This window comes from Bombina bombina, chromosome 1 (genome assembly GCF_027579735.1).
Source record: "Bombina bombina isolate aBomBom1 chromosome 1, aBomBom1.pri, whole genome shotgun sequence".
Lineage (NCBI taxonomy): Eukaryota > Metazoa > Chordata > Amphibia > Anura > Bombinatoridae > Bombina > Bombina bombina.
In genome coordinates, this window is record NC_069499.1 from 1,162,320,798 (window position 1) to 1,162,333,621 (window position 12,824).

The 12,824-nt window shown below is 34.7% G+C and overlaps 1 protein-coding gene across 1 annotated transcript in view; it reads right to left on the reverse strand.

The window, feature by feature from the left end:
- Window positions 1–905: 905 nt before the first annotated feature.
- Window positions 906–12,824, reverse strand: part of MEOX1 (mesenchyme homeobox 1) — a 57,263-nt gene continuing 45,344 nt past the window's right edge. The window contains exons 2-3 of the mRNA XM_053694241.1: window positions 3,415–3,587; window positions 906–2,361 (exon numbers count right to left, since the gene is read on the reverse strand). Of these exons, the coding sequence (XP_053550216.1) occupies window positions 2,239–2,361; window positions 3,415–3,587 (296 nt within the window). The 3' untranslated portion in view covers window positions 906–2,238. The remainder of the gene's footprint in view (window positions 2,362–3,414; window positions 3,588–12,824) is intronic.

Below are 12,824 nucleotides of genomic sequence, written 5' to 3' on the forward strand. Positions count from 1 at the left end.
CTCTTCTGCTTTCTATTGTTCAAGCTAATCCACAGGGTACAGAATGCAAGAATACATCCATACCAATATGCCGGTGCCCAGAATAAAGATGCAGTGGGATTAGATATAAGACCTCTCACTTCTGCCTTGATTTCCTGCACGTTGTTGACAGCTGTAGAGCAGAACAAGGACACAGATTTCATGGCAAGTTCATGTTGAGTCTGCCTGCTTTTTTTGCATAGAGGACTGCTTTGAGAACTTTTTGATGTAGCACAACAGAAAGAAGGCCCTGCAACCTGCATTAATAAAAGGCTCCCCTGCATTAGAATTGTACACATTCTGCCTACCTCCTGCACATGCCTATGAATAAACTGGCTGCTATGGGCCCCCAGAACTTTGGCCCTGGTGCCAGTGCACTAGCTGCACCAGTTGTAGTTCCTCACCTGCCTCTTAATTAGGGTTATCAAATTGCTGCTTTGAAAGAGGATACTGAATAAAAATACTTAAGTCACAGTTCTTATAACGTAACATTTTAATTATTTTTCCTACATAAGTGTCTTTTTTTAAAGCGGCAAAACAGCAACTCTGCACAAACATGCAGTCATTATATGTTGTCTGTGCACTGACCTTTTGATGTTAAACAAATAAATATGCTCTAAGAAAATATATTTGGAACTACACTTTCAAGGTTTCGCACAACTACAGTCTAAATAATTTTTAGGTAAATATTTGAAACAGTTTTTTAGAAAATACATTATTTAATGTTATTTAATTAAAATATTATAGTAGGCGAAAAAAAACTCTCCTGGCATTTCCCTAAAATGCCTAAAATAACCTTCTTCATCCCTAAGCAAACAGTTCTCTTATAAACACATGTATATTTAAAGAAACTGTTAAATGCAACAAATAAAATAAAGCAGACTCTATTTAAAAACCATATGTTTTATTAATAAAAGCCTTTACACAGTTACTCTCGCAATGTAATATAATAAAATAGTTGACTGAATAGTAAAGTTTTGGGGAAGAGAGCTAAATGCTTTTTCATAGAAAGCATGTCGATCAATAATTTTTAAGAAAAGTAAGAAAAGGTAACGTTTTTTCATATAGAGAAACCCTGTATGAAAGAAAATTGAAGAAAGGGATACATGACCCCCATGGAGGACAAGTGGAGGGGTTATTCTGAGGTCAGGTGGTTTGGCTTCAGGAGGAGAGGGGGCGGTGAAGAGCGGGAAGAAATCAGTCTGGACCAGAACTTGCGAGGAGAAGCTCCCTCCCTCCCCTTTTTTTATTTGGCTTGGTTTATATGTCGCAGCTTGGGTGTGGCGGGGGTGCTTGCCTATTTATGATGGTTTGATCAAAGTTCAGATTGTTGATACTTCCTGTTTGATTGGCAGGGAAGGATGTCGTTCAATGGGGCGTGCCCTTCTCATTGAGACGGAGGGGCACGTGTTGTGGCTGGGCAAGCACCTTGGGATTTTAGGTAAAACCTTTAACTGTTTATTTGGCTATGTAAGGGTTATATTATTTATTGTGTTCAATAAAGTAAGCTGCAGCCTTTATAACCCCTTTTTGGTGTCATGTATTTATTAAAGCGGAACCTAGTGCCTAGTATGGGGGCATGTAGGTTGCATCTTAAATTCTGAGAATACAAAATTCTCTCAAATGGAAAATTTACCTGGCAAAGTCTGCTTCTCCAAAAATATATTTAACATATCAAATTTAAATTTATTTAAATAGTATTTTAGCACAGAATTGTTACTGAGTATTCGGAATAGTGCTCAGTGAGTAGTGTTCTAATAAAAATGGTTAATGACATAAATTATAAACATTAAAAGAAATCTTTAGACCAATTTCTTTCTCTTTCATTACTACAGGTTAAGGGAAAATAAAAACATAATGAAAAAAAAATATATTTTAGGTTTTTTTCCATGTTACTAGAAAGGAGGAATCATCCTGAAGAAGCAAACTCCAATGACTAGTTCAGTTTGCATTCACTTTACATGAAGAAAGATGGAGATAAACTTTATGGTAGCCAAGATGTTGGGTGCCGTTCAGTTGTCCTTGTCAAGAAGCTAGGCGATCCAACAACATACTCATTCTTCAAAACTGTGATCTCATAGCCAAGATATATACAAAAGCTGTAAAAAAATATTAAAAAAAAAGAAAAATCGAGCTTGGGAAATCAAGCTTGTGGTCCTAAGAGAGGAGGTCCTAGGAATATAAAGTTTTTGATGTAGAGTTTGTGCAGATTGTAGAGTTTTATTCAGAACTAGGAGAAGCTGTGGAGTCCATGTCATCTGCATCATGTTCAGTGGGTGACACAGGCTGTCCTCCTTTAACACGCTTCCATTTCATCCTTCGGTTCTGAAACCAGACTTTAACCTAAAAAAGAAATAAAAGTCTTAATTAAGGCACTTTTTTGGGAATAAGGCAGATCAAATACTTTTAGATTATCTTTTTTTTTTTCTCGTCTTCTTACAATATCTAAAATTTGTTTTATTGCAGCTACCAAGCAGGACACAGCTCATGAGCCATTCAGGAAGGGTAGTTGTATGTACTTGACAATCACCAGCTGTGTTCAGCTCTCAGCCCTTTGTGAGGATTCACCACAAAGCTAAGCTTAAAGGGACAGTCTACACCAGAATTTGTATTGTTTAAAAAGATAGATAATCCCTTTATTGCCCATTCCCCAGTTTTGCATAACCAACACAGTTATATTAATACACTTTTGACCTCTGTGATTACCTTGTATCTAAGTCTCTGCAGACTGCCCCCTTATTTGAGTTCTTTTGACAGACTTGCATTTAGTCAAACAGTGCTGACTCATAGGTAACTCCACGGGCGTTAGCACAATGTTATCTATATGACACACATGAACTAACGCCCTCTAGTGGTGAATTTTTTTTCAAAATGCATTCAGATAAGAGGCAACCTTCAAGGGCTTAGAAATTAACATATGAGCCAACCTAGGTTTAGCTTTCAACTAAGAATACCAAGAGAACAAAACAAAATTGATGATAAAAGTAAATTGGAAAGTTGTTTAAAATTACATGCACTATCTGAATCATGAAAGTTTATTTTTTACTAGACTGTCCCTTTAACTAAGGTCAGTAAAAAAAAAATACTTGTTCTAACAAATAAGAACAACCCTTTAAAATATAATAATAAGTTATTTATCAGTTGTATTGAAGGTTTTTGACCTACCACATCAATAAATGGCTTGTTTTAAGCTTATATTCTTCTCTATGGAATATATCATGCCATCCTGTATTATGTGTATTCCTTTATCAGATTATACATTTCTGATTTATTATAAGGAGCAGTCACAGGGATGTCTACGCTGCTAAAAAAAATGAGGCTAAAGGAATCAGGACAATAGCAACACCATTTAAACTATTGCAGGAGATGTTGAACTGGTCACAAAGATGTACTTACCTGTCTTTCAGTGAGATCTAGGTTCACAGCTATCTCATATCTCCGAAGCCGGGTAAGATAATTATGATGTGCAAATTCTGCTTCAAGTTCCCGCAGCTGTTCTTTGGTGAAAGCTGTTCTTTCTTTCCGGGCTTTACTGTTTGTTTCTGGCCTGGTTATGGGGTCCACATGTTCTATAAAAAGAAGAAAACAAAATCAATTTATTGCTTGGATATAAAAATACACGAATTACTGTATTTTTTCATTAGGTGACAGTTAAATTTAAAGATTATAATGGATATAAAAGTTACATTTGAAAAGTACTACATTAAATATACAAATATAAGCATTGTTCTCAACATAATTAAATTTGCAAAAATATTTTTGTTTAAAGATATTGCTTTTTGAATACTGATATATAAAGGTACATTGAACCTTTTGGACATTATTTAAGAGCAGATAATGTCAACTGAGAAGTCACCACTCGTACTCTTACTGTAAGAAGGAAGCCAATGTACGTATGCAACTTGTGTATCGGCAGAACTTTTTCTAAGGGTGGGATAAAAAAATGACACATCCATAATATTATCAGTGGCAACATGTGCCACGGGAAAGAACTGCTTCTTTACACATGAGCTGCACATCATTTTAAAAATGTGTGTTTGTTGGCCTCAAAAGAGTGACTAAGGGCCAGATTACGAGTTGAGCACAAAATTTCGCTTACGCTAAAGTGATATTTGAGCTCATCTGAGTACTACCAGTACACACCAACGTGCGCTTGTATTATAAGTTAGGTGCAATGTGGACACGACCTTGCGTTTGCATTGCGAAGAAATATTGCACTCATGAGAGCACGCTTCCATAGGCCCCAATTGAAGCCTCATTCTGATGCTGTTATACATGGCACAGAACCTAAACACAGCAAAGGGGGTAAGTAGTGCAGCAATTGGCAGCAATTTTGAATATATATGAATATATACATATATATTTATGTGTTAATATGTGTATATACAGTACACATATTAACACATAAATATATATGTATATAAGCATATACATATATATTTACAGGAAACACGCAGTTCCCATAGACCACAATGTAAAGGCACTTTTTAAAACACCCCACACCCGCCAAGTTTTAACCCCTTAAAATTGCCTAGTGTAGTATTTTTTTAATGGAGGCCTTTGCAGCACTTTTAGAAAATCAATCATAAATATTATCTCTGGTTAATTTTCTGAGCGCTAATTGCTACCGCAAGCTCACGGTAGCAATAACCAGCCACTTGTAATGGCTGTTTTTTTATTGCAAGCCCGCAAATGGGTGAGTTTGCAGGCAAACTATAAATTAGCCCTCCACTTGTAATCTAGCTCTAAGCCTCCCCCCCCCCCCCGGAATTTGCTATGATACTCACAGTATATGCATTTCAATATTGGCTTGCTGCCTGAATGTTAAAAATGTATTGTTTATAGAAGTCAAATAAAATTGATATGAATTTAGGAAAAAGTGTCCTTTTAGCATAGTAATTGAATTCCCTAAAATGTGCTGTAGGCATTATGAAAGGACATATCAAATGCAATCTCTGTAAACTTTAGTAAAATAGACATAAATGAACCAATCAGTTTTTTTCAACCTTCAATGCTGGTGAAAACGAATCTACTTTGAATCCTCATAGCATGTTTTATTTACTCTTTTCCATTCAAAATATGTCAGTCACACAAGTTATTTTTTACAAAAACATTTCACAACTTTTTTTCCTCCTTCCCCGTGTAAAGGGACAAAAGTTTCATAATCCCTTATGTACAGAACCATCATTAAATAATTGGACATGAATTTAGAGAAATTTAATGAGTAGCAATAATATTTACTAGCCTAGTCATTTATGGACGTTTAGAGTGGAGACAGGAGATTGAATAATTCCCCTACTTGGAATTTTGCTCTTTATATCCCATTATTAATATATTACTATTTGTCAATATTAACATTATTATTTTTATTTTGCCACCCCTTTCCCAAAAAAAAAAAAAAATTCTGAGAATGGCCATTTGATCTTCAAATCTTTTCCATATGGTGAGAAGTCTTTCTTGTGAAAAATAAAGAATATTTTTTAGGCCCATGATTGTTTGATGCTTTAGAATCAGTGACTAATAAGAACTTTATATAATACTACAGAACTATGTAACTGTGGTTTTACTTCAGGGAGATCATGTCAGACTTATCTAATTGACCAGCTTGGAGCAGTTGATGTTGATGTAGCATATCTAAATTTTAGCAAAGCATTTGACATTGTCCCATGCAACAAACTAATTCACAAACTGTATCTCCTTGGTCTACACTCAAAAATTGTGAACGGGGTATAATGCTGGCTGAAGGATAGCAAACAGGGTGTCTTAGTAAATGAAATACATTAAGCAGAGGGAGCAGTTACTAGTGGTGTTCCTCAGGAATCAATTTCGGTGTCTGTTTTGTTTAAAGGGACAGTATACACTCATTTACATATAACTGCATGTAATAGACACTACTATAAAGAATAAGATGCACAGATACTGATATAAAAATCCATTATAAAATGGTTTAAAAATGTACTTAGAAGCTTTCAGTTTAGCTCTGTTGTGAAAAGGTAGCTGGAAAGCCCACTGCAAGTGGTAAATAAGACACTCCCCCTCCCCCTTCTTTTGCATATGAAAAGACCCTTTACACAACCAGGAGCAAGCTGGAGAAGGTAGCTGACGGTATACAAATAAAACGTTGGGGCTTGGTTAGGAGTCTGAAAATCAGAGCAATGTTATTTAAAAATAAGCAAAATTATACATTTTTTAAAAAAAACTAACTTTATGGGCTTTATAAATAGATCATCTACAAGACATTTATGCAAAGAAAAAATGAGTGTATAATGGCCCTTTAACATAGTTATCAGAGATATCAGCAAAGGGCTGCAGGGGAAAGTATGTCTGTTTGCAGATGATACAAACATTTGTAATAGAGTTAATGTTCCAGGTGGACAAAATGAGAAGTGATATAAAAAAATTGAGGATTGGACAAATGACTGGGATCTAACACTGCAAAGTGCAAAATTATGCATTTAGGAAAGAAAAATGCAAACGTTAATTACAGACTCAATGACTTTAATGACTGTTACAAATGATGAATGGGACTTGGATATTATTATTTTAGATTATTTAAAATTTGATAAACAATTTAGTATTGCAGCGAGCAAGGCCAGTAGAATGCTTATTTGTATTGGTAGAGGTACTTGAAGCAGAGATAGTAAGGTTCTTAATATGCCACTTTACATATCATTTGTAAAAATTACCAGGAAAGGCTCAATGACCTAAATATGTATAGCATAGAGGAGAGAAGGGAAAGAGGTGAAATAATAATAACTACCGAGATTATAAAGGGGCTTAGTAAAGTTGAGGCTGTGAGTATTTTTCATAAAGACAAAAATTAAAAAATAAGGTGTTATGATCTCATTTAGAAATGAGAATCCCCCAAATGTGTCTATCAACTCAGATATAACTACAATATATCGTTGGTGTTTATTACTTAAAGAGACATTAAACACTTTGAAATGGTAATATACAATGATAAATACTATATATATATATATATATATATATATATATATATATATATATATATATATATATATATATATATATATATATATATATATATATATATATATATATATATAAAAACCTCTACAATATACGTTAATTATATATTTTGTCCCCTTTTTCAGTAATTCCATTCTTAAATTGTGAGCTTTTCAGTTCCTGTTAGAAATGGAAGTACAGAACACTATTATATTCCAAACAGCCATTTGCTGCAAACTCTAGTGACCTATTTATAACTGTCGCTAATTGGCCACAGCAGAGAAAGTAACATAAGTTACAACATAGCAGCCTATTGTTTATATATTGTGTAATGGAACTATAAGAAATACACCAACATGTTACACTCAGACTAATCTTGTTTTTGAATGCATCATTTAGTAAGTGTTTACAGTCCCTTTAAGGACAGGTTTGCACATGTAAATATTGTTCATGTTCAGTTGTGTCTAATGCTCCCAGTAGTTAATTCCTAATCACCAAAAAGACAATATGTTGCAGTGCAAATCATGAATAGTGAAAATAAAATGTAAAGCATACACACAAGTTTTTATGCAGAGCTGCAAATATACATAGAATGTTACATTGAGGGTTAGCAGGTTTATAAAATATATTCAGACAATGAGCCAGATGCCTGCTGTATGATATCATTACTGTAGGACGTTTCTTGGAGTTAGCTGACATATTGCAGCCATCCTAATGGAATATTTTGCCTCATCTGCAGGTTTTTTATTAGACATTGTTTCAAGTGTGAGACACTTTCCAGTATATTTTTATCATACGCCACATTAAAAGGCTCACACATTGGACCAGTAACCAGACAGCATCTGGATACTACGAGGAGATCACACCTCACAGTGTTGCTTGCTGCTCATAAACTGACTGATCTTCAGTCTGCGCCGCTGCATATGAAAAGTTACCAGACTGAATCAGTGTAGCAGGACAACTTAAGAGAAATAATGAAACCAAGGAATAATAAAAATCACCTGACAAAAGATAATGAGTGAAATATGTAATACTGGTGCAAAAGTAATATATGTACACTAATAAAGTTGCATGTATGTAACTTTATTTGTATCGTACGGCTCATAAATGAAGCACAATTGTGTCCATTGAGTAAAAAGGGTATATTTGCATTTGATAAGCACATAGTAAATAGATTGCATGGTCCTCAAAAAATAATACAAACTAATTGAATAACTGCTTATTAATAGCTTTTACTGTAAATGGACATAATATTCTATAATTTTCTTTGTGCATATAAAACAATATTTTAAAATGTATTGCAAGGCATCAGTTGCAGTTCCTGTTAGAGTCATTTTATTTTTTCATGTAAACATATATTTTAATCTGTTTGCTGTTCTTTCATAAACATGGGAGAGCAATTATTATCTCATCCTTTTAATAAACAAATATGAAATACCACTAAGGGGCCAATTTATCATGGCCCAAATGGGGCCAAAAAACCACTGTTTTCCGCGCAAGCCTTTAGGCCTCTGAGGCTGCGGACATCAATCCGCCCGATTTTATACGATCGGGTTTAACATTCCACAAGCAGTTCTGGTGAACTTCTTGCGCAATGCTGCCCCCTGGCTGCTAGCAGGGGGTGTCAATCAACCCGATCGTATAAAATGCCAGACATTGATAAAAAGTGTAAAAATATCTGATGCTGATGTTTTAAACACTTTTATATTTATCTGCTGGTACTTTACACAGTCAGTGGAACAGAAGTTCTAGTTTAAAGTACCATTTTTACATGCCTAGCTAAAAGTACAGTCAAGTAAAAATTATACTTTCATGATTCAGATAAGGGGGCCGATTTATCACGGCTTGAATGCTGCCTAAAGCACCTGTTTCCGGTGAGCCTTCGGGCTCGCCAGAAACAGGAGTTAATAAGCAGCAGTCTTAAGACTGCTGCTCCTTAACTCATACTCCTCCTCTGAGGCGTCGGACAGCAATCCGCCTGATCGTGTACAATCGGGTTGATTGGCACTCCCAGCTAGCGTCCAATTGGTCGCAAATCTGCAGGGGGTGGCATTGCACAAGCAATTCACCAGAACTGCTTGTGCAATGTTAAATGCTGACAGCGTATGCTTTTGCATTCAGCAATGTCTGGCGGACATGATCCGCTGACATTGATAAATCGGCCCCAAGGTATGCAATTTTAAACGACTTTCCAATGTACTTTTATAATCAAATTTGCTTTGCTCTCTTTTGTTCTGAATTAAAAACTAATCCTAGGTAGGCTCATATGCTAATTTCAAAGCCATTGAAGGCTGCCTCTTATCTCAGTGGATTTTGACAGTTTTTCACAGTTAGACAATGCTAGTTCATCGGTGTCATATAGATAACATAGTGTTCACTCCCGTGGACTTATTTATGAGTCAGCACTGATTGGCTAAATTGTAAGTCTGTCAAAAGAACTGAGGTAAGGGGCAGTCTGCAGAAGCTTAGATATAAGGATATCACAGAGCTAAAAGGTGTATTAATATAACAGTGTTGGTTAAAAAGGGGAATGGGTAATAAAGGGAATATCTATCTTTTTAACCAATAATAATTTTCATGTAAACTGTCCCTTTAAATTGGTTAAATTAATTTTAAATGCAGAGATATAGAGGCTAATCACAAGCTTGCTTTTTTTGGTACATAGTTTTCTTTAGCCATTATTTTCAGCGAGCCCCATCTAATAAAACCTGGATGGACAAGGTTTGCTTCCACAAACGTGTTCACCCGGGATCGCAAAAAGCGAGCAGCTAAGAGCTGGCATAAAAGTTTGGAAGCAGTAGTCTGTTAAGCTCCAAAACCATAGAGATATGTGTGTATGTCTCTTTATGATATTTAAATGGGGGCTTTATCGGTATAGTAGAAGTGTATTTGTTGGGTTATCGATTTGGCTTATTTTTCACTAGTGCAAATGTGCTTAGTGTTACTTATTAAACTTAAATTGATTGGGCAGGATAGTGTTTCTGTCTGTCTGGTGACATTACATACTAATGTCAACCAATTTGGTGGGGTCATTTCATGCTTAAAAACAAGTTTCATTCTAAAACCTTTTGGGCTACTTGCTAATAATTTAAAAGTGTTGTCTAGGATTTATCAAGTCTTTTTAGCTATGGAATTTGATAAGTGAAAAATATCCTAGTACATGTGTTATGTATCAAGAAATTGTGATTAGATAAAAAGGTCTGGTTCATATCTACAACCATTTTTTCACCAAACAAATAATGAAATAAGTGCTAATGATAAACAATAATAACGGCTGACTTTAATTGAATCTAAATTGAAAAGTGCTCATCTGTAGCCTTTAACATTACAATAAATGTCAGATGATAGATTGTAATAAACCCAAGGGGTAGGTGATTGTGTGTAGCTAAAAAAAAAATAATAGGGACATAGCAAGCAGATAATGGGGGAGGGGGGGGGAGAAGGAGATTGCTTGCAGAAGATATCAACTAAACATTCCACCACAATATTTAGAACAGAAGCATTTAATCCATTTTAAAATGCAACCTATTAGATGCAAATAAGAAAAAAAAATAGTTTTGTTCCCCTTTAATAACATACCCCTTAAATATTTTCTTATTTAGAAAATAACTACAAAGTTAGCTTCTAATTAAGACAATATAGATTACTTAGTGATTCCTGTGAAATATATTTACTGTTGCATGAAATCTACTATCCAAACCTTTTTGTTGAGTGATAACAAATAAATAAATATAGCAGGTTCATCATCTTCAGAGGAAAAAAAAATCTGTTATTTGAGTTCTAAAGAAATGAAATGTTCTGTGGCTCTTCTGTTGTGTCTCAAGATGAAAAATGTATTTATAGTTTGTGTTCTAAAACATTCATATTGTTCTGTGGATCTGCTATATTGCTAAAGACATCCTATTGATTAGAAGAAGGAAGGCTGATGAAATATTCCAAGACAGCTCCAATAGCAGCATCAGAGACAAGTGATGCTGTAACCATAGTGTCCATTTTTAAAAAGTCCCATCAAAACCGCAAAGTTTGGCTCAAGGAAACTGGCTGAGAACCAATATTGTACATAGACAAAACAATGGTCTTTGCTTATACAAGTTTAGAAATATTCTGCAGTCAATCATTACTTTTGCCGCTCTTCAATTACTTAGATATTACGGATTTCTCAATACATACTAATTTAGCAGTTTTATTTTAAGGAATTACATCATTCCCAATCCTTGTGGTTATGGAATTGTGAAAAACACATTTTAAGATGTGGTGGAATTTCCTGTACAGAGCTTGAAGCTGTATTTTCTATCCCCAGCTTTTTTCCAACTTGTGGTTACGTAACAAATGCAGGAAGCCTTAAATCATTTCCCCTAATAATAGTATAAAGGGGACGTGACCTTGTTTATTATGAACAAGAAAGTGCAGATATATCTAATAAACCTATACTAAAAGCTATATATAGAGGACATGTGTAATAGGAATGGATCATTCCTGTATATGAGACCTGGTGGCATACATTAGGTTTTAATATGCATATATTAGCACAAGCTGAGGAAATATAATTTGACATTATGGGGTTATAAGAAGTCTGCTGTAGGGAATGATCGGACACAAAGGATTTTGTGCAAGGCTAAAATTAATGCCTCCAGAAATGTTACACAATATGCATTAAACATGTATAAATCCCCATACAATCCTCCAGTGTGGTCACAATCTGTGAGCTATATTAATGCTTTTTTTCTGACTTGAGATCTCTTTATGAATTTTAAACAATTTTGATCTTGAAATGGAAAAGTCAAAATGCTAATAATATACCAAGTTTTAAGCATATGGTGACTGAGAACAGATTATATTGACAGTCTTTTTTCTATTTATTTTTTTAAATATTCAAGCCATCGGCATATAAATCTACAAACATTTATCCTGAAACACTGAAAAGTTTAAAAAAGTGTTGCTTAAGATGGATATTGTTTAAAATAATGTTCTATACACTGAGCATAGATATACTCTAAAGCCCTTTGTAGGAAGAGATGGATCAGTTACCAGGGGGTGCTATACACCCCCCATTCAATAATGCACTACCTTCAAACCTTGAGGTACCCCCTGACTTGATTTCACTGGGTTGTGTATTTTACATGTCTAGCAGTCTACTCAGAGAGGGGTACAAAAATATAAGTAGAAATAGGCGGTATAAGTTTAGTTTGCCCCACTGGTACACTCCTGCATCATTAATGTTTTGCCTTGTGGTAAGTGGTTTGTACACCTAAATATTATGATCTTTAACCACCAGAAATCCAATATAATATAATTTTAGTCCAGTCCAGTATTTCATTATCCAAATGTGTTTAATATTTAGCAATTGAATAAACCTTGTCTGAATTAACCTAATAGCACATGACTTTTATGTTTTAAATAGCATCCCACATGAATCATGTTATTTTCCTTTGTACAAAATAAATCAAGTCAGTAGACAAAAAGCATGAGAAAATATCAATATTTTATCATCATTTTTTGTCAAATGCCACTAAATTCTGTACTTTTAGGTACATAAGTAGGGGTACACAATGACACTGATTTATTGTAAAAAAAAAAAAAAAAAGAAAAGAAATACAGATACATAAACAGACTAAAAACTGAATACAAAGGGAAGAAAGCTCAGGCTACCAAGAGCTTACAATTGACACAAACATTTCTTTCCACTATAGGGGGTAGATTTATAATATGCCGAATTATGTCTGCTCGACATCGCTAAATGCCAACAGCATACACCAATCGGCCGCTAGCAGGGGGTGTCAATCATCCCGATCGTATTGGATCGGGATGATTGCACTCCGCCACCTAAAATGTGG